Below are 24,217 nucleotides of genomic sequence, written 5' to 3'. Positions count from 1 at the left end.
AGTACAATAAATACATCAAATTTTTCGAAAGAAACAAAAAGAAAAAAATACGTGGTTAATATGTATGTTTTACATATAATGTATATAAAAATATTTGCGAAAATATTAACTACTAAAAATATTCTTATTTTTGTTTTATTTACTACAACAGGTTTATTTTTTCATATAAATACTTATATTATTTGTATGTAGATCTTCATCTAATTGATTAATTGGATTTTTGCTATGTAAAATAATTTCTATATAAGTAAAACTATAAGTAATATTTATACTGAAACATTACGAAACATTACGGGTATTTTTTTTTGGCCTGGAAATTGTTTACTTTTCAAACATATCGTACTTTGAGAAACACCCTGTTTACTGTTTCTATCTTGAGTATTTAAAATATTAATTATCAAGGATAATTAATTTCCGAAATTAGTTCGGATAATCGTCGTTTAGTGTCACATCTCTGATTCTTTATACATCAACAAAACGTAATGTATTTTTTCAATGAATTTTTTACGTTTTAATAAAAATCATACAAAACGTTTATCATATATATGTTTCTAGCATGTAAATCGATTATCTGTTATCATTTTTTCCATTGTATCTCTTTGTCAACTGTTCTGTAAATTTTTACAATTTAAACTAGAGATAAACATAAAACGTAAGTCATACGTTATTTTTTAGTACAAACAATTGCATAAATTTTGATACAATTTCACAAACTTAATTTTATGTTCTTAGAAAGGAAGAAAATCAGAGATGTTTCCTAAGGTAGCAATTTAAATTAAGAGTACTATTTCTAAAAAACAATTTTACGGACAAACGAAAAATGATACAATAAAAATAAATAAGAAGATAATTCGTGCAAAGACAGTGCTTGAAAATTGATACAATCATATTGAATGTGTTTTGTTTGGGTAATGTTGTAAAAGTAAAAGTTGTAAAAGTAAATTGTTGAATCGTTTCTCGTATTAAAATTTTTTTGTATTCGCGTAACTTTAGTTTCAAATATAAAAACTCATTCCTATCTCAAACTGACAACTTTATTTCGTTCATTTACTGTATGATTGCGTGACACGAGTACGTCGATTGATTCTTACACCCAGTTGTTATAGCTTCGTCTGACTCTGATTCTCTTGTCTCGGACATAGGTATCCTTTGTGCGACCATATGTCAACTCGACGCAGGACTAATACGTCACATTAACGCATATTTTCATTAACATTGAATATTTTACTTCAGGACATTGGCTGATAATTATGACAGAATACGTCGCAGATAAGCGTACCTTATCGTTTTCTAGGAAGAATCAAATAATTGCTTACTTTGCTAATCTTTAAATATTCAGTACAAAAATAGGAATCTTATTCTAAGAGATTTTCAATATCATAACAATTTTGTGTTAATCGAAAGAGCTTTCTTAAATCGAAACTGTTTTATCCTAATAAATAGGTTTTACTTAAAAACATGTTCCTTCCATAGTTTTAAGTAATTAAATCAGATATAATTGCATGTTATTTATTTTGAATGATGTAATTATTTGATTTTTCCTAGACTCCAGAGGAAACGCTAATCAGATCTTTCAATAGAACGTTTATTTGCACTAAAATCTAAAATTGATCGCAATGTGCTCTCGGTTGGCACACCGCAGGAAATATAACAGAATTATAACTACTCCTAATTCTAACTTCACCTTTGACGCGTTAACAATAATGTATAAAAGTGCCGTTAGAGTTAAAAGTATGTGTCGAAATTATGCATGAAAAACGTTTGATATATTTTTTTCTTCGCGAAAGTGAAAAATTTATGATGTAAAATCTGGAAGAAGAAGAACGAGGTGGCCTTCATTTTCATTTTGAGTGTGACAAGTATTAATTCTTGATCAACTAAATAAAGCCATAATGAATATTTACTAAAATAATGGATTTTTCTATATTTACTGATTGCATTATACTAAATTTAATTAAGTCGTATTTATATATAAATTCATATACTGAATATGATATTTTATCATACCATGCAATATCATCAAATTTTAGTGTGGTACATTTTCAAAAATTACAAAAGAATACATTAAAACAATGAACTTCTTATATTTTACCTATATGTAAAAAATATGAAAATTTAATTAAGTTTAAAATATTAGTCCACTTCAATCAATGATAAACTTAATATGTACATATAACATTAAATTTATATTTTATATATAAAACATTAATCTATTATTATCGATATAAAAATCATAACATGATACATGATGAAAAGAACTTCATAAAAGTGTTTTATAGTTTCAAATAATATGAATTTGTAATGTTACATCGTATATATGATAAAATTATAATAATTTGTAAAAAAAATATGAATTATATTTTATAATGTGTAATGCTTTGTACACATTACTATATTTCACGATATGTTTTCAATTGACATTTAAAGTAAATTCAATTATTGAAAATATATAGTAATTTATTATTACTTGTTTTGCATTTCTAAAGCATTAAACAAATTGTAACTATGACATCGATAATTCATAAGTATGTTTTAGTAATAAATTACAATTTTTAATAAATGTATCATTTTACCATTTTAAAAAACCTCTATAATAAACATTAAACATGTATCCGAATTTACAATTACCATACTGTCACTCTCAATATTTGAAACACCTCGTTCTGGAAGTAATGCGATGGAATATATTTTTGTGACAAAACAAGACGAAAAAAGAACACCTGTCCACTATTTCGCTATACCTTATAATTTATTCTTTCCTTAATGTAGTTGTATCACGATGAAGAGGAGCAGATGTTCTTCATCGTATACTTATTATATAGAGAATGACTAGGCCATATGAATATAATTAAGGAATTTATACTATATTCCGGTACAATTTTAGAACAAAGTGCAAATCTAACTAATTTATCTCAGATAATCTTTTCTTTGTTTCGATAATTGAAAAAGCATCGTACTTTTATGTACAATTTCTTTTAATGTCGAAAACAATTAGGTCTATTAAATTCTGTTTTCTACTTTATTTCCCAATTGTCCTGAGGTTTATTCATATGGCTCAATATTTTCAGTCCTGCAAACTTTATTTATTTTCAATCAACTTGATGTGTATTTTTAGCGATTCCCTTTTAGTATCTAGACTGTAACCAATGTTATGAAAAACCAACTTTATTTCTATTCTGGTTCTTCTCCCTCACCATCTGTAGCACAAATATTAATTTTAAATTAATTAGTTCTTAGAAAATTACGTAATATAAATTTATTATAATACAATATTAAACAGAAGAAAAAAAATCATTTATACCTTCACGATCTACTTCATCATCTACCAATAAATCATCCTCTTCATTTACTCCATCATCTTCATCATTCACAGCCTCTTCTTCCTCATCGTCTTCATCTACATCTTCGACGACAACTATGCTATCGTCTCCTTCTTCAACTTCACCTGCTTCATCACCTTCATCTCCTCCACCATCTTCTTCCTCTTCCTCTTCTTCTGTATCGCAATCTTCACCATCACCTTCAATACCATTTTCAACATCCATATCGGGCGCCAAATAATACTGAAATCAAATAATTTTGAATATAAAAATCAAATTTCTTACGATAAAGTTCAAATATTATTATAAAATATATTATAATAAATTTCAAATAATAATAGATCTTTTTCTTTGATTATAGTATAAATAATTAATAATTAATAATTACCTGTAATGGATTAGGCCACATATCATCTTTGATTAATTCTGCTATTTCATCTGAACTTGGATCTCCATGATCCGTAAACCAATCAAAAAATGACCTGTGCTTTAATGGCCTTTTACGACCTTTTAATGGGGCTTTGGTTTTTGCTCTTTTTGTTAAATCTGCACCATCTTTCCAACGTATAGGTGTACTTTGAGATGCTGGATCTCCTGCAAAAAAGCAGGAGATACATCAAAACTATGATTATTCAACAAAGAATTTAATTTTTACTTGCAAATTCTTCAAAAATTATTAATGTTAAAATCATAAATAACATAATACATTTAATTCTTTCTATTATATTAAATATTAAATATTAACCTTATTAAAGAAATATTTAGAAATAATTTTTGATTCTATACAAATATAATTTTATTTTATTTAATCAATCATACGTAAAATGTGATCTATATTGTATATATCCCGATTTTATGAATTTATATATTATATATAATATTATATATTCCAATTAATATATAATATTTTAAATTAATTAAATAAATTAATATTATTCTATGAATTAATAACATTTAAAAATTTATTAAAAATTTATGAATATATAAAAAATAATACTTTTAAATGTAATAATAAATGATACGAGCAAAATTATAATATAATTAAATATTATAATATAATTAAAGCAATAGTATATGAGCCATTCAAAGGTCCAAGTGATTATATTTTATATTTTAGTGCTAAAATTCTTGATTGATTAATTTTATATATTTGAAAAAAATTTCCTTAATCACTGAATGCTCCTAAATGACAAAAATTCTTTTAGCTATAACAAATGAATTATTTCAAAAGTTAATGTTATTTATTTTATGAATCTTGTTAAATAGAAGTTATGCCTCTATTAATGTATCCTATAATATTTATTTGAGTTTAAATTTTAAAAGAAATACTTAAAAAAGAATGTAGAGATGTATTTTATCTACTTCATTACTTTTTACTTTTGTTGGAGTTAATTCTTTTGACAAATGAACAGCTCACATAAAAAATGATTTTAATGGAATTTTAGATTTAGAAATGTGCTCACCAGAAGAACCTAGATGGAATTCCTTTGTAAGGACATTGTTTTCAAAATATGGGTTTTCATCAAAATGAAAATTAATTCTATAACCAGACTTAATATCCTCAAATTCTTCAACTTCCAATTTATTTAAAAATCGAAGAGCATCTTCTTCATCTTCTTCTAATATTTCTGCTATTTCCTTATTGTTTACGAACTACATACTTAATAAGGAAATCTACTTTGATATATCGTAACACTTTTCTCAATATTACAATTTATCATATTTAATCATTTATAATATATAATATCATATATTATAATGTTTATATTATTAACGACTTATATTTTACGTTTTACTACTATGTTTTGTAATGTAAAAGTTTATGACAACTTTTATGTCTTACTATTTTAACATAATATTGAATATAAATTAAATATAGCTATGTACAAGGCAAAAGATGTGCGAAAGTATTATTTAATAGGTTGAAATTATAAACATATAACATCACGAAAGAAGTAAATATTTACATCAAAGTATGTGTAAATTATAATGTATAACAAAAATATATCATAAAGGAAAAATTGGACACACATGTATTTAAAGTGATGAAACATGCTAGAACAACGATAATATGAAATAATTTTTTATAAAGATAAATTTATATTGCATTCCGCGTGACCGCATGTAGTTATACATACATACTCGTATACGTATACAAGTAAGCAAGATGGCGACTAGCGCCGGTGGACGCCGGCATTGTCGAGAAACGTCAAAGATATATTAGTAACTATTATTAGCGAAACCATAATGTCATCGTATGAAAGGATACAGCAGTAACCCAAAAATTAGGTATCCTCTTGATAATGTCATTTCGCTTTTGGAAATAGGGCTTACGCAACTTATTATACTTCTTCTCAACTTCGAGGATTTCGTCGCTGGCCTTCTCATTGAGGCCATCGATTTGATTCTGACACCCGTCAATCTCTTCGAGTGTCTTTTGTATTTCAATATCGTAATCGCGTGACTCAACACCCTCGCCCGAACCTGGATCCTCTATTTCCTTAGCCTTCTTGTTCGGCGAAGCCATCGTTCGACCCGCGCTCTTGTCACCACACCACTACTCTCTGTTTATTTTCAGTACGCACTCACTCCGCGTTCGTCACCCTCGTGCAGCTCGTGTCACGAATTCGCGGCGCGTAAGCAAGCTAAACTACAGCCATAAGTTTCGCAGCCTATCTAGATGCGCAACTATATTACTTAAAACGTCACTAGACGAAAAAAGTTGTAACACTTTGTTTCTGTTACATATTTTTCATTTCACATCATTTCATATTTTATATTTTAAAATTTTAAGATTATTTCTTTTTTTGAATGTGCGTATTTTTATTTCAAAATACTGAAAGTATAAAATAACATAACTGAACTCTAACTTACATTACTGTAACAAAAATATCGCTTGCCATAAATATATTTGATATAGAAGCAGATATAAAATGTCGTTTACATTCACTTTATATTATGTTAACTTAAAATAATAATTTAAAAATATGATTAGAATTTATAGAAAAGTTTAATAAAATCTATAGAAATGACATAGACGTTTTACTATTAATTATACAATAATGAAATATATAAATACAACATATCTTTTTATTTTATTACATATGTATGTTGTAAAAAAATAATATTTGATATTTAGTGTTTTAATTATGTATAAAATACAATATACTCATATATGTGCCCGTTTTTATAGAAGAAAAAATAAATTTATTTATATATTTATAGTATAGAAAAAATAATAAAAACAAGAGAGTAGTTAAAATTTGTGGTTACGAGATTATATCTACTTTAATTTCTGTAATGACACACACATATTGTAGTACATAACATAAAATATTCAGATTTGAAGAAACTCAATTCATTAAACGAATTTTTTTTATTTCTATATTCTTAATTCTTTTAATTTCTATTTTCTTACTTTTAATTATTTCGGAACAAAATAGTAAATAATAAACAAAAAATAGATTATTACGTACCAAATGGATTAATTAAAGTTGACAACATACAGTTTGTTAATCAAATGTAGTAAAAGAAAAAAATTATATTTTCAACACGTAATGAACGACGATTCAATACATAAAAAATGAATTTATGAAAATTCATTCTTTACTCTAATTACATAATTTTTATAAATATTTAACCTCAATGACGGTACAGTAATTCATTTTTTTTTGTATTGTAATAAGATTATAAGGCCAACTGAGTTATATGAGAATTTATATTTATATTTAATTTTAGACTTATATCTATGTCAACAATAAAATATTAATAAATTATTATTATAAACCATTTTACTATAAATTATAAAGATATAATGGTCATACGAACATTTTAAATGCATATGTACATATGTATATATTTATTTTCACTTGAATCAGTATAATTATTACGTACATACAAGTATATGTAGTAATATATTTTGATATTTTCGATTTAATATTCATATTTTATATCGATATTGTAACATATGTATGTAAATGAAAATCATACAGTTAAGCGTGTATTATATACATACATATGTACATGCACAGATAACAATAAACAAATATTTAATATGGTCTATATTTGATAATGTATATCATATATTTGACAACATAAAACAATATTAATGTACTGTTTTATTTGTAAATAACAATTGTAAAATAAATTAAAACATTATCACGTAGAATATTTATAAACATTTATCGATTATTACATGTTATATAACTATATTAAAAACGGCGTAAATGAAAAATAAATTATAGATATAATTATAAATTATAATTATGAATTATATCTGAATTGAAGATTTTCATTGGCAAACTAAATTCTTTTTTATTTTATTTTGTTTTAATTTTTTAAGAGATAATTATAATATTTAAAAACTTTTTATTTTCTAAATGTAGTTATTTGAAATGAAATTAAAAAATAAATAAAATAATTATAAGTATGACATATAGTAAAAATTGATAAGTAAATATTGTTTATGTGCTTTTAATGTATTTGTACATTTATATTAATAAATTAATATAATTACAGTATATTATAAATCAGAGATTCAATACAATATTTTTGTTTAAATTCAGCTACTAAAAATTCTATATATACAATGTTGATTATATTCTATAAAATAACTCTACCAACATACAAACATAATACAATGCCAAAAAATATAGTTTTGGAATACTTTTTCCAAGGAAACGCGTATAGTTTGTAATTTATAAACTTCAGTTTTAATAGTTGTATAATAGAAAATCTTCAATATTTAATGTGCAATATGCAATACATCTTTGCAATAAATGATACTTATTTCTAATGTATTTTAAAATAATTAATAAAATATTTTGTGGGAATGGGAAAGGTTAGTGTATTTTTTTGTATTGCCTGTACATGAATAAGTTTTGTATAAAATATAGTTACTAATTACTTCAGACTTCAGGTGTTTTGAAAGATATAATTTCATTTATCATTAATACATTTCTTTTCTTTTTTGTTTACAACTATTCAATTATTACACATATAAAGTATGTAAGTATGCGAAATATATAATACAAAGTTATACTTTATTATTATATATTTAATTTTTTTCCTGTATACATCAAATAGAATAATATATTTATTTCAAAATTATAAAGTTATAAAGTTCAGTAGTAAAGTTATAAAAGCACCAATACCTTGAAATATAATTTTAACAAGGATACAGTAAAATGAATAGTACATTATACATATATGTATATATATTTTATACTACTTATAACATTAAAATTTTGCATTGATAGGTTGCAGATATTGACCTATGGCATATTATCTAATATATTTTAAAACTAATTACTAATATGATTACATTGTATTAGAAATAATGTGTTGTTAATATAAAAATACTTATAATAATTTTAATTATTAGAATTAAAATATAAAAATAGTAATTATTGATTAATTTTGCTGCAATACTAACAGTATTTTAATATTAACAACAATTTATATAACCTATTCGCAATTTTTAACAATTTCACTAACAATTCTATAGATATTGAATATAATAATTAGAATTGATTTTTAAAGGTTAGGTCACTATAATATTATTTTATTACCTATTTTATATGTTTATGTATCATATAAAAGACCAGTATGTATACGATGTATTGGAAGAATTTAAACTTTCTAATGTATAGAAGATATTGAACATTTAATAGTGAATGATTTGTAACATTAAATGTTTTATCTTTAATAAATTTGAAGATTTTATCTATTTTTCATTTATAAAAATTTATCTGAAAGTAAAAAATATAAAAATAGCAATATATCTTAAACACACTTTTTTAAACATTTTATGATATAATTTCTTAATTATTATTATATGTAATTGATAAACTTCTATTAAAAAATTTTTCCTATAAATATTCATTATAAAAATATAATTAAATTTTGTGCTTTTTAAATATACACTAGTACAAAATATTAATGTTTAATTTACAAAATTAGTAAATTTTAAGTATATTAAAATATTTTGCATTTTGCATTTTGCATTTCTGATTTTGCATATTTAGTTTTTTTTGTTCTTACTTCTAGTTAGTTTCTATTTAGTATTCCTTTTACAAACAACCTTACAAAATATTTTGTATATATAAAAGAATCATCTTAAAATATCTCAAAAAAGAAGATTGAAATCACAATTTTTCATTAGTATATTGCAACTGCAGGTTTCTTTGTAAAATGATTACGTAGAACCATTCTTTTCAGCTTGCAATTTCTTTCTTGCAAGAAACAGGTTCTTCATATCAGCTAATGCTCTTTCTATTTGTTTCGCAAATCTAGCTGCATTCTAAAAATAGTTTCAATTATATACATATTTTAGCTGTATTAATTATTTAATTAATTATATAATAATGATTTATATATTTACTGTTTCTGGAGAATTACGTTTGCATGAAATATGGAAAAATACAAGATTTTCGCCAGCGATAATATAAGAAACTCCATAACCGTCATCAGCTACAGGACCAAAACCCCCTCCTGCAGAGATACAGTTTGGATTTTTTTTCAAATTTATTAGTGAAGTTTGACCATGTGGAGTTTGTGAAGTAGATAATTTCCATGGTTCACTTAAAACTTCCTAAAAGCAAAAATTCTCTTTACACATCTCTAAAAAAAGAATCATATAATAATATCTTTTTCTTATGAACATTACCTTCAAGAAGGGAGAATCTACTTCTAAATATTTTGATACTACATATAAACAAAATAAGTGTCTATCTATTCCTTTACCACACATAGCATCTTGATAACCTTTTTGATGTTGCTTTGCTGCTGCTATCAATAAATTATATTTAGTTTCAATCTGTAACAAAAATAAAAAATAAATCATATAATAACAAACTAATTTTTAACTAACTGTTTACAAAATATGTTATAAATATTTATATAATTTTATAATGTGATGTATAATTACATTGTGAATATATAATTATTTATTAATTAGCTTCGTTTTATTCTTAATTTTTTTATTAATTATATGTTAAGGAATTTATTTTAGCATTTTTATAAAAGATAATGTTCAATAAAGAATATGAAAAATATTAGAAATTAATATGAAATCACAAGCAATAAATTTTTGTTATAGAAATAGAACTTATATATTACATATACTACATTATATTATAACATATATATTAGATATATAATAGCGAATAAAATTAAAGGATTGCTTTTGAAAAAACTATTTTTTCAAAAAATGTGTTTGAAATCTGAATAAATGTTTTGAAATAGAAAATTTGAAAAATTGAATCCTTGGATAATATGCAAAATTTAAATAGTATTCGAATTTTGTCACTTTGGAACATTATAATCTAAAACGATAGTTAATCGACATACGGCCCTTCTAATAAATTTTATAGAATTACTTACAGTTGCATTTTCACTCTCCATTGCTTTCACCCAATTCGTAGATTCAATTGTACATGGTCTCACAGTTTCTGTTCTTCCTTCTCGAAATAGTCTAGTCATAGAAGCTTCATAAGTTAAATTAAATTTTCCAGAATCACGGAAATATGCTAACTGTAAGGCCATTTGTATGTATGCATCCGGTGACATTGAATTAATTTTCATAAATCCTTTACCATAGGCATTATGTACATAAATGCGTAATTCAACATCATTTAATAAATTTTGTGCAACCTATTAAAAAATAATTAAGAATATACTCAACATAATGTTTTAATATAATTACATGATATTTTTTTATTGTATAAAATAAATAGAAAGTGGTTTCATTAAAAGTTTTAATAATTCAAACCATATCTATTATTACTATCATATTTTACCAAATATAAACTATAGTATTTTAGTTATTGATTAATCAACTGTAAATGTATGAGGCAAAGTTTTTTAATTTCATGACTCTTACTTGATTTGATTCTTCAATTGCAGCTATGCAGTCTGGATTTAAATTCCATTGAAGTCGAACAGGAGGTGGAGGTGTGAATTCTGATACTCCTTTATTATATCCATCTTCTTTATATCTATATTTGAATAATGAATTTTTCAAAATATACAACATGAAAAAGATACAAAATTTTATTCTAAATATATGAGGCACATGCATTAGTAAATAATACTTGCATAAGAAATTAAAATATATGACTTTTAATATTTTATACAAATGCAAATAATATGTAATACAATTACATAATAAATCTCCAATATCTTTAAAAAAAAAAAAGAAAAAGATATTAATGTATGAATCATTAAACTATGTACATAAATTGAGAATAATGATCATTTGAGTTTTTAAAGACTTTTAATATTCTAAAGGCTAATAAAAATATAATTTATTTTTAATTATTTAGTTTTATAAAATGAAAAAAATTTCAAATAGTTTAAGTTCTTATTATGTAACTCATTGTATTTACTGTATTTTTCTCAATTTACAAATATGTAGGATAAATTACATAATTGGTATAAAACATAATTTTAATTTCGTTCAAATTGCAAATATAATGATAAGAAAATATGACTTATTAAGGAAGTCATTACCTTAATTGTAAAAGTTTGAATTACTAAATTGGTATTCTCTACTAGTTAGATTAATAAATGAAAAAAGCATTAATTGTTTAATGATGATGACGTAATTACATTGTTTAATGATTTATTTTTAAAAAATTGCAATATATATTATATATTTACTAGCAAGAGTTAATATATAATATATACATATAGTGGATGATCGGTTAACAAACATCTCGGACTACGAACAGATCAGGCAACAGACTTTCGTGAAAGATTTTTATGTTCGAATAACGAACACTTCACACCGTGACGCTGTGTGTAAGATTTGTAGAACTGCATCTTACTGCCATCGATGATCGGTTAACGAACAATTTGGATAGCGAACATTGTTTTTGAACGGATTATGTTCGTTAACAGATCACTCACTGTATACTCTACATAAAAAGATATCTTCAGATATTGCAAAAATATTTATTATCTATTTGTTGTACATATAAGAAACTTCGAAAAGAAAAATGCTAAATTCATTAAAAGTTTATTAAAGAAAAAATAGGAAAAGAAGGAAATTTTCCATATGACGTTTCATTTTCGAGAAAATCGAATTTCAAAATGTATTAAATATATTTGAATTTTTGAACAATATGAAAAAAGAATACTGTTCTTATCTTTCTTTGTCTTTTATGTAATAGATTTTACAAAATTAAAGTTAAAATATCTTTTAAACTGATAATTTTTTGACATACATAAGTTAGTACTTTTTCGAGAATATGGAGCCATATCGATTAACGCATAAAAAAATATATCATTCTATTTAAAAAAGTGGAGATGATCTCGAAATTTTTAAAACGCCTCTATTATATATATATATATATATAAAAATACATGCACCACAGAATGTTAAAATCATGCAACTTTTGTATAAAAAAATTTTTTTACACAATGCATACCTTATTCAAGATGAGCAAGTTATGTGAACCACCGAGTATTAATTACATCGAAATTAGAGAAACACTAAATTTTGTTATTTTTTTACAGTGGAATGTATACATAGAAAAAGGCGTTCATTAGATACAAGTTAGTTTTAAATGGTAGAATATTATAGAAGAATATTTTTTATATAATTAAAAGCAGAGAAATATGAAAAAAACAATTACCCCATTTCCACATCATTAGCGATAACATATTCCCATAGAGATCCCATAATAGGTGCATCAGCCCTAGCATATTATAAATAAAATTATTTAAATCATTCTATGCATAAAGATATTAAAATTCTATTAATTAAGAAAAAAAAAAATAACAAAGATATGTTTATGAAGTAGAAAAAAGGAATGATAAAATATTTATAGATTTTCAAAGATCTATCTCTATTATTAAGACTTATACAAAATGCATATTGAAATTAATATTAAAAAAATAATACTTTTAAAAAAATATTTTTGAAAATAAGAACATACATTGTGCAAAAGTACTTAACTTATGTTAAATAAATTTTTTTTAATTTCTTAATCAGCTTTAAATAAGTAATGTATTATAATTAGTTTTTAAAGAGAATAAAAGCAAAAAAAGTAACCACCACCCTAAAAATTATTTCTTATTTAACTTTCTTACTCTCTATTGGTAATTTCCTGAGATATCACGTACTCCCATAAATGTGACATCACTGCAGCATCTGCCCTGCTCATTACTTTTCATTATGTATCAATTTCAATATGTCATGATTTTTTTTAATGTTTAAAATGAACTACTAATAGGCAACTGATTACCTTTCCTCAAATAAGAGATTATAGAAATATATGACAATAATTACTAATCCTCAAATAAGAGATTATAGAAATATATGACAATGTCATTCATGATCCATATAAAGTATTACATATATAAATCAAAATTTTACTTAGAATATTTAGAATATTTAAATTTATAAAGGTTTTTACTGTATTTTTATTTATTTGCTAATAAGTGTTATTAGTAGTATTAAATATTATTAGCAGTATTTACAAATGTATATATAAAAATTTATATTAAATAATGACTAATAAATAAAATTTACATTTTTATATATAGTACAGAATTTATATTTTATAGTTTTATGTAATAATTTTACTCATCATTTAACTGCATAGATCTCTTCATAGCTTCGTTTAACAAAATACGATTGCGATATTATTGTTAAAGAACTATGATTTTTTGAATTTGTATTAACACTTTATATGGATCCTAAATGGCAATTTAATTTTACATACGAAGATCAAATAAGCTAAATTTCAATATTACTGATATCAAAATAATAATAAACGAAATTTCTTTCCTTCTTTCTTTCTTTAATATAGAATTATTCGCAAAAACTTTTATGAGCTTCATAAAAAACACATTTTTATTAAGATAGAATACTGCAAAACTTCTCTATAATTGAATTTATTGTTTGTAAAGATAACTAAAAGCTGTTTTATTATTGCTTTTATTATAAATGTATCATATACATTATTATATATATTTTATTTAATAAAAATGGATTTTTTATGCGTATCGAGACTTTCGAAAGTGACTATATATCATTCGTATACAAAATATTATAAGACGAGATCATAATGGAAATATTTTCACATTTATCATTATTATAAAAATTTAATTGACATTAATAAAAAATATTTACTTTATATTAGAAAAATATGATTAAAATATTATACAAAATGTGGATAAAGAACTTTTATGGTTTTTTCTTTTATAATAATAATATTGCAGAAATTTAGACGAAAAAATGATGTTTACTTGTCAATTTTATTGTGACAGATCGTTTGTATGTATTGAAATACTAACGTTTTATTATACATACTATTATTCGAAGAATTAATAACTGTCTGAAGATTTTTTAACGTATTAATATCAAATCTCTTGTAAAATTCGAACAAATATCATAGATTGATATAACAAATGTGATACATATATATGTATATGATGAGAAAACATTGAAGAAGGCAACTATTTATAAATAGTTAAAAAATTTCAGGAAGAAGGATGAAGCAATGTACAAAACGATTGAATTTTCATATTGTACACTAATAAAAACATTCTAAATAATAGATGTTAGCAGTAAATTTTAGGAATTTTAAGAATAATAATTTCCATGTTCGTGAAAATTAAAAATAACAATTTTGAAAAAATTTTTTTATGAATTTTTATGCACTTATCCACACTTTCTATATACTACTCTATATTTCAATAATATACTACTCATTTCATTACAGATCATCTTTCTTTAAATTATTTTTTTATTTACTGCTTATTTATTTATATAGTTTAACCACATTCTTATTCTTTAAATAGTTTGATATGAAAACTCACCATGAATGTTCTGCATTAAAACCAGTCTGCAAATTAACAATATTTGATAATTATTTATAAATTGTATTTTATTATTTTGAAACAATATTACAATATTACTTACTCTACCATTACTGCCTATACACAAAGTAAAGGATTTATCGAACCATCTATCATATCCATTACCATGCAATAAAATTCGACCATACTGGTCTAATTTGTCTGGGTTTTCCTAGTAATATATAAAAGTTATAAATGTGACACATGTTTACAAAACATACAATTTTACTTTTTACTTACTGGATCATATATATATGGTATATCATCCAATGTAACTATAAATGCTGCTTTTTCAATGAGATCTAAAGATATTTTATTTACTCCTTTTGAGAAAAATTCTTCTCTAGCTATTGCCCATGCAGTTCTTTCACCAGCTGTTAAAGCAGCCAATTTTTCTTCACCTTCTGATGGTTCTGATTTATCATCCAAAATTTGTTGCATTTGTCTAAAACAAGATATAATATATAGTTATAAATATTTTACTTATTTTATAAATATTTAAAATATTTAAAATATTGATTTTTAATGATATATTCAATGATTTATTTATAATAAGAAAAATAAAATAACAACTTGTTCATATTATAAACTTCGTTAAACTTGAAATTGAAATTTAAAAAATATTGTAAATTGATAATTAATCATATATTATTCATAAGATAAACGACTAAAGAATTAATTATTAAGAAAATTAATTATTATTTGTGATTAACAGTTAAAGTTGCAACATAATCATTAATTACGATTAAAGATTATTGAAAAAGTTTAATCGTTGATTAATTTTTTGCTTAACTCTGTTGGCAAATGTTTTGCGACAAATTTGAAATCAATTACGTTATTGTTACAAATGTCAACATATGAAATGTCGATTCAAAACCAGCGATAACCCAGCTACATATGACTACTATCACTGTTGTGGTTGGAAAATGGTTCTAATGATTCAGATATTTAAATTTCGAATATCAATTTTTCGAGCACCTAGATATCCAAATAGAAAGATCTCATCGAGTATTTTAATTGAATAATACGTATATCTAGATTCCAATTAAGGGATATCGAAAGCTTGATCAATAACAGTTCTACTTTGAATATTTTGCTATTATATTAATATTATTTTAATACTTTATACTATTATATACTAGTATATTAAAGTAAATAAAAATAAAGTATTATATTTTTAATATTTAATTTAATTTACAACTAATTTATAAAAATTTATAATAGATCATTTCTTTTTATAGAATTAGAATTTTTTTATAAGTATAAGTTAGATGTAGGTCACTACATTACAAAGATATTATAGATAGGTAATATCAGATAGATTTCCTGTCGATGTATTATAATTGACTTTCGACTTTTATATTGTATTAGGTGTAGATAAATGCACGTTTCAGAAAGTCTCACTTTAAGATTAGTATTACATTTTTGCTCATTATATGCATGTATAGTGATTCTCATTAATATTCGGATACTAAATATTTAAACTTATAATTTTGTAAAAAAAAAAAAAAAATTCGTGCAACAATATAGAGCTCTTGTTAAAGTTTGTAGCCTTTACTTAAAATACATTATCCATTTTATTTCAAAGTATTTTTACATCACGTAGCAGGTAAATAAATGAAGATATTTATCTCTTCGAAAATACTGTAAATTGTCATAGTATGTAAAAACATTGAAAAATTTTTTCATCATTGAATCTCTACAATGGATTTGAAGATAGAAGCTTTATAACGATTTCCGAAAACTTGATGTACTTATAATGTATCCATAATATTATGATCAAATGAAGAAAATTCAAGAAATCGTAACATTTTCATAGTTTTAGTCTGATATTTTAGCCTGATATTCAAAATTCAATAAATTGGCAGAAGAGATTATACAGTTAAGTTTCGAGAAGTCGTTGTAAAGAAAAGACTTTAACTCTCAAATCCAAATGCCATGAAAAAAATTTTTTAAAATTTGTCAATGTTTTTACATACTATAATTTATAGCATTTTCGCCAAGATACTTTATCATCTATTACATAGTGTAAAAATATCTTAGAATAAAAGGAACGATGGATTTTAAAAATAAAGCCTACAAGCTTTAAAATAAGTCTAAGTTGATTATTGTACGATTTCTCTACAAAATTATAATAGTTTTAATATTTAGTGTCCGAATATTAATGGGAGTCCCAATGGGAGTCGTAATATTTATCAATGCTTACAAGGATAGAAGATATAAATAAAGCATTATAAGCGATCTTGTTTAGATCATTGTAGATAAATATTTTTAATTCTATTAACAAATGCATATTCATGTAAAATTTATACCACTGTGTGAAAATTCTTGCATTTCAGAATATTAATGCAAGCTATAATGTGATGTGAATTTAAAATAAATTTTATATTTACTTTATGAATACGACAATCCCATTATTTTTTTGTATTATTAAAAATGAAGTCATCATCTTATGATGACATTAAATGAGATATTTTAGATAAATATATTTATATATGCCTTTATTATTACTATTTTCTATTAATCGTTTTTAAGTCGATTAATATAAAATAAATATAGATAAATATAAAAATTCCATTTAAAAAATTGAAGATCACTTTTGTTATTAAAAAAAATTGCAAATATTTTTATAAATATTAAAAGCAATATTATTATTAAGCAAATAAAGTAATACGTAGCACAAATAAGTACTTTATTGCTAAGTAAATATTTTTATTAAATAGTTTTACTAAGTAAATACAAATATTTTTATTAAGTAATTTATTAAGTAATTTTGCTTAATATTTTAAATTTTTGCTTGCTTTTAAATTTAATATGCATTTTTCCAAGCATCTTTCCAAGAATATTTGAAAGAAAAAAAAAATCAAAAAATGTTAATAAATATGAGTTATTTAATGTTTGTTAAGCAAACAAATTCAAAGAATTACCACATTAAAATCGTAATATTAACATAGCCTGATCAAAGATGAAGTCATTTCTATGAGACAGTTATCATTTTAACATATTTTTCAAAGTTGCAAAAAAACCTACTAAAATATAAGATACATGATTTTTATGCATTTTTAAATTACTTTAAATAACTAAAGACATAAAATCTTAATAGAAATTTGTTTTATCTATTATTTTAAATATTATATATATTTTTTTTATTATATGTATGTGTTAAATTATAACTTTTGCAACTTAAAATTTTCTATAAATCCGCAGTTTATTGATGAAATATAAGAAACTATGTATCTTTAATTCTGTGATAAATCACTGTTTCACTTCAATATCTTAGTCAATATCAAGTCATTAGTTTAAATATAATTTAAAAAACTATCATCTTAAATATAATTTTTTCATACACTGAAACAGTAAATGAAAATGGTGAGGATGTAGCTTACGATGATAAAAGGATTTCAATAATTCCAAGTATAAAAAGAATGTAACTATAAAGAACTATGTAGTTAAAAAAATTCAACAGTTAAAAAATATGCAGCATTCTTAAATATTGAAATAAACTGAGTGTTCTTAATTTTCACTGAAATACGTGCAATTTAGTATGAAAAGTGATGAGTAGTAGTAGTATGAATGATTATGTAGTTTAGTATCAAAAAAATTTCATTAGTCGAACATTTTTGTTTTCCTATTAGTTCGGATATTAACTAAACTATTATAATGGATCGATTTAAGATTCCTCTTTATAAAGTTAATTATAACTTTTTTGATGTTTATAGTGCAAAATTTGAAAAAAAAAAATATTTTTGCTAAACAAAGAGAAAATAAAGATAATGTTGTTACATGACAATGAACATTTATCTATACAGGGTACTCCAATTAAGTGGCCACCTAAATATCTTTTTTTTATGATGATGCAAAAAATATTTTTTGCCTAACATTGAAAGGTCAATAATTGGTAAGATTTCTTGTTATTGTATCGTGTAGCTGGTAAAAAAATACATTCAGATATGTAAAGAACATGACCTTAAAGCGACATTGATATCCAAAAGTTCAATTCATTTTTTAAATGATTGGTTATTCATATTGCTGAAAAAAACGCATACGATTTACAAAATTTGTTCCATGAAAATCTCGATGTAAAGATATGTAAATGATATGGGTGGAATTTTTTTCCCATATTCGTATTATGATAATTTTAGAAGTACCACTTTTACACTCAAATTGTAGACTCACATGTGGATTTTTGTTAACTATAGTTACAATAATTCCTTTATTTCTTTCGTTATTAACAGTTTTTCGAATACTTCGCCAGTTTAAATGACTGATCAATTTCGATACATTGATCAGAATTTCAAGCTACTAGAAGAGATTATCATCGACGATGTAATAAATAGTAAACATCTTTATTTGCATTTATTGCAAATAAATTTCGCTCTCGATTGTCGTGCCTTGGCCAAGAGGCTACCTCCCAATAGAGGTAAATTTACAGGTAAAACTTAAATTTTCAAGATTATATTTTTCACATATCTGAACGTATTTTTTTACCAGGTACACGATGCAATAAAAAAAAATGTCATTATATGAAAAAAAATATCAATGATCTTGAATAGTCCTTGAAAAAAATATTCTTACTTGTTATTGACCTTTTAGATGCCATTAATATTAGGTAAAAAATATTTTTTACATCACAATTCGAAAAGATATTTAGGTGGCCTTACTTAAATGGACCACCTTGTATAGATTTACATGAATGTTTTATATTGAAAATATTAAATAGACTGTAGCAGCGAGAAAAACTATAAAATGAGATGATGTATAATTGGTCAAAATTTGTTTTAAAAACTACTATCTTAAAAAGTTTTTATCATAAAAATATTAAAAGAAAACAATTTTACTTTAAAAAATTATTTATTTTTTACAATATATTTTCAAATAACTTTTGTAAGACCATTCTTTTTGTAATATTAAAATTAAAAATATTTCAGTAAAACATTCTGTATGTAAAATGATACAGATATTTTTTAAACATTTTTATTATATTTGTTCCAATAATTTTGATTTAATTATAATTTTGGTTTTAATAATAACCAATTATGAAAAAAATACATTTAAAATTATTTAAAATCACATAGCACTACATTGAAATGTTAGAACATTTTATCTAATAATAATCATACTGTGATAAACGTTCAATTTTTTTCTTCCAGCTTCATAATGAGATTTTTTTTTATACAATTACTTCAAATGTCCAAATTTTTTTTACATATTTTTTTGTCATAAACTATATTTTTACTTATTAAGATTGCATAACTAGATACGAACTGGGGCAAAAATTAAAAAATTTCATTTGAAATGTTATGCCATAATTAAGTATTATTGAAATATATTGTAAATATTATAAACTATAGTTAATATATCGAGATGGGTTTGTTTTTTATTAATACTTTTTTTTTAGAGTAGGTCTATTTTATTAATGTGCTTATTTTATTTTTTAAATATTTAACATCTTAATATTTTAATTCTTGCGAAATTTTAATTTTTTTATTCTACTATACAGAAAAATCTAAGAACAAATACGTGATTTTTATAATTAATTTTAAAATTATAAAAAGAACTCTACTGTTGTAATACTTTGATCAAATAAAAGCACAAAATATTTTTAATAAAAGATAATTTTAGGATCATTTTAATTTCTAACAATTTTGTTTTTTTTTATAATAAAAGCAATTTGTATTATGTATTTAATTGTATTTAATTATATAAAAATTATGTAAATAAAACTTTTTAAGAAAATAATCTCATATCTTACAATTAGTATAATCTTATATCAATTATTGTAGTGAAATTAAAGTGTTCTCAAATGTATATAACTAAATATAAAAAAATAAAATAAAATTACATTTGACTTACATTTCAATTTCACAAGGTTGAAGGATCCTATTTTTGTGATAGATAAGAACTTTGAAATATTTTCCCTTATGATATACAACAATATGTTTAGAATCCTGATGGTGTACAATTTTGTCCGTTTCACGTCCTGGTATCCTTGTGGTATTAAATAATCTTTCATATTGCCATGAACAGAGAGGTACCAAACCTTGAATTAATATCTACAAGCAAATATGAGTTTGAGTCTCAAATATGAGAACTAATAAAAGTTTTATAATCTTTTATCAACCTGTATTTAAATATTGAAATATTTTGACGAAGCAAAAAGTATTTTATTTTAAATTATATATCTATGTCAGTAGAAAACAAATCATAATGAATATAAATTTACTATTAATTTAAAATATAATTTACTATGTAATCAATATAAAGGTATCTAATTAATTAGAAATAGAAAAAGATATTTTACTGACCGGTTCTAATTCTTGACGTTCAATGAGTCGTCTATACTGTAGACACGAATAAATAGCACTTGCAGCACGAGCAACTTGTACATGAGAAGAGTACATAAGAATAGCATCGATACCATAAAAGTTTGAATTCACCATTATGGGAGATCGTCCACGTAAATAAACATATTCTTCCCACCAATCAGATACATAATTTGTAGCCCACCAAGATTTTAAAATTAAATATCGTTGAAGTTTTGCACCAATGCCTTTTTGAAATTCATTTGCCAATGTCTCCATTCGAGAATAGTTTTCATCATCGAGCAATGGTCGAACACTTCGTAAATACTAATTACATATATATATTTTTTATTAATATCATGATTAATTATATCATAATAATAAATAAAAATATAATAAAAAACTATAAATATAAAAATAAATATAAATATAAAAAACTCAATATAACATAATAGAATCAATATAGTAGAAACTATCGAAGGCCATTTTCTATTCCATAAAAAGTGAGTAGTTATTTACAACCTGTATAGAATTATGAAATATTTTATAATCTAACCCGTTTCATTGTATCTTCCACTGAAGGTAGTGGTAGTCGTGGCAATGATCCTTGAAAACTATACAGCATTGGTTTGTGCCATCCAAAGAACAATTTCACTAATGTGCTCCAAATCTTAGAAATTCTTGAAGCATTAGCACCTTTTTCTCTCGATTCATACATCCATCCTTTGTACATAAGTAATAACTTTAAAGTATACCGTAGTACATATATTACTACCAACCACAAAAACAACCCAACTATAAAAGAACCTGCTAAGTGTGCCAATACTGAAGATCTATAAAAATACCAGCAATATAATTCTATCAATAAATAAAATGTTATTAACACAATCAAATCATTTAAAAAAAGAAATTAAATTTACCCTGGAAGATATGGTGCAGCTTTCCCAACAAGATCATAAGGTACTTTGTAGCCAGCAAAATGTATTGCAGTTACTACAGCTATGGTAAACCATAAACTTTCTAAAGAGGCAGGATATACACCACTTCTCAAATTATTCTAAAATTCATTTAATTATCTCGTTAAATCGTTAACTTGACTAGAATTAACTTACATTTTTGTTAAATTTTTACACTAAATAACTTTTGCCACATAAAAAAAATATATTTTATAATTTAGATAAAGCTTAATTTGATAGTAATTATATTTTACAAATAATAATATAATAATTCTAATAGAAATTTGATTTAAGTAAATTAAAATATTATAATTGTATTATAAATTATTTATTTACTTACAACAAATCTAAAAGATCTTTTCTTCCAAGAACGAATACCTGATTGCCATACCAAATGTAAAACTTCTCTATCAAAATTAACATCCCATCCTTCATGAGTAATGGAAAAACTAAATGCTACAGCTGAATGTGCTTCCGCCATATCATTTGTTGTTTGTTATAACTGAAATAAATATCAAACAAATTATAATAATAATAATAACAAAAATTAATATTTAAAAGTGGTAAATATTTAGTTTCAATTTAATTTTCATAATGTATATACTTTTCATTTCAAGTTTCAACTTGTATTTCAATCTGTTTGATTGAATCTTTATGATTTTTCTCATAATTCTTTCAATAAAAATTTATTTTTGAATACATATTACATGAATGTTATCAAATTTGTTTAATTTTTTATATTACTTTATGAAATATGTATATACAGGATGTTCTATGTAATGCGATGCACGGTTTTTCAGTCATTTGTGGTCACCTGATAAAAAAAAAAAAAAAAAAAAAAAAAAAATAAAAGAAAATTCATGAGTATTAAATGTATAACAAACAACGATAATTAGAATTTTAGAAATATTTATTTGATTTTTGGTTTCGCTATGAAAATAAACTATTTTTGAAATTTTAATTATCGCTAGTCTAATAAATACTAATACTGATAAATTTTCTTTGTCAGACGATCGCAAATCGCGATAAAATCACTAATCGTGATCGTTTTAAATAAAATATTCCATATATATGTGTGTGTGTGTGAGTGTACACCGAACATTCCATATATATGTGTGTTTGTGTGTGTGTATACACCGAATTTTGCCCATTCAATAACTTTTCAAGAATATCTTAGAAGATTAAATGTACATTCATAACACAACTATATACATATATATACATAATTATGTATAACTACACAATTATACCATATGTTTTTGTACTTTTTGTACTACACAATTATACCATATGTTTTTGTACTTTTTTTCATGAAGAAAAACTATTAAAGTTAAATATGACATATAAATAATTATATATAATTATGCATAACAATATCATAATTATGATTATTAATTTCTAATTAAATATAAAAATATACTTTATCTTAGAATAAAATTTAAAGACAATTGAAAATAATATACAATACTTTCAAATAGTAACAATTGATTTGTACGCTTCTGTTATACATATATGTATGTAATATACATGTATATACGTAACCTTGGACTTTGAACACTGCTCGTCTGGAAGCGATCATGATCTTAGCAAAAAATTACTTGACTAACTACATGCATAGTATGCACATATTCTAAATTGATATGTATTAATGTTTTCATCATATTAAATAATTGTACCTCCCAAAGTTCTAAGGGTAAAGATCTATATCATACGAATTTATTAAAACTTTGGGAGGAATATAATTTAATTTAATTTAACAATTCATTGTTAA

General features: G+C 23.3%; 2 protein-coding genes across 5 annotated transcripts in view; both read right to left on the bottom strand.

Annotated features, from left to right (window-relative positions):
* Positions 1–1,012: 1,012 nt before the first annotated feature.
* On the bottom strand, positions 1,013–5,973 carry LOC122538055 (protein SET). 2 transcript variants are annotated; one of them, XM_043671792.1, is made up of 5 exons: positions 5,590–5,973; positions 4,784–4,973; positions 3,709–3,914; positions 3,302–3,563; positions 1,013–3,197 (listed from the first exon to the last, which is right to left on the bottom strand). In XM_043671792.1, exons 1-5 carry the CDS (start codon positions 5,845–5,847, stop codon positions 3,172–3,174), a joined length of 942 nt encoding a protein of 313 aa, XP_043527727.1. In that variant the 5' UTR covers positions 5,848–5,973; the 3' UTR covers positions 1,013–3,171. The 2 variants fall into 2 exon arrangements, with proteins under 2 accessions (XP_043527727.1, XP_043527728.1); XM_043671793.1 differs by having other exon boundaries at positions 3,709–3,905; positions 5,590–5,972.
* A 3,536-nt stretch (positions 5,974–9,509) lies between these two features.
* The window catches only part of LOC122538052 (carnitine O-palmitoyltransferase 1, liver isoform), a 26,162-nt gene continuing 11,454 nt past the window's right edge, over positions 9,510–24,217 (bottom strand). For 2 of the 3 annotated variants that reach the window (XM_043671786.1, XM_043671785.1), the window contains exons 2-15: positions 22,787–22,948; positions 22,411–22,547; positions 22,047–22,323; positions 21,494–21,817; positions 21,042–21,241; positions 15,429–15,633; positions 15,253–15,360; positions 15,150–15,175; positions 13,416–13,481; positions 11,203–11,317; positions 10,704–10,973; positions 9,988–10,137; positions 9,703–9,912; positions 9,510–9,621 (exon numbers count right to left, since the gene is read on the bottom strand). In XM_043671786.1, coding sequence (XP_043527721.1) covers positions 9,517–9,621; positions 9,703–9,912; positions 9,988–10,137; positions 10,704–10,973; positions 11,203–11,317; positions 13,416–13,481; positions 15,150–15,175; positions 15,253–15,360; positions 15,429–15,633; positions 21,042–21,241; positions 21,494–21,817; positions 22,047–22,323; positions 22,411–22,547; positions 22,787–22,927 — 2,334 coding nt within the window. In that variant the 5' untranslated portion in view covers positions 22,928–22,948 and the 3' untranslated portion in view covers positions 9,510–9,516. Of the gene's footprint in view, positions 9,622–9,702; positions 9,913–9,987; positions 10,138–10,703; positions 10,974–11,202; positions 11,318–12,958; positions 13,022–13,415; positions 13,482–15,149; positions 15,176–15,252; positions 15,361–15,428; positions 15,634–21,041; positions 21,242–21,493; positions 21,818–22,046; positions 22,324–22,410; positions 22,548–22,786; positions 22,949–24,217 lie in introns of all 3 variants that reach the window. The other variant, XM_043671787.1, reaches the window with a different exon arrangement.

The sequence above is a fragment of the Frieseomelitta varia genome, unplaced genomic scaffold, assembly GCF_011392965.1.
Source record: "Frieseomelitta varia isolate USP_RPSP 00005682 unplaced genomic scaffold, Fvar_1.2 scaffold_954, whole genome shotgun sequence".
NCBI classification, from domain to species: Eukaryota; Metazoa; Arthropoda; class Insecta; order Hymenoptera; family Apidae; genus Frieseomelitta; species Frieseomelitta varia.
Note: the sequence above shows the minus strand (reverse complement) of the source record. Positions and strands in the feature narration are given on the sequence as shown.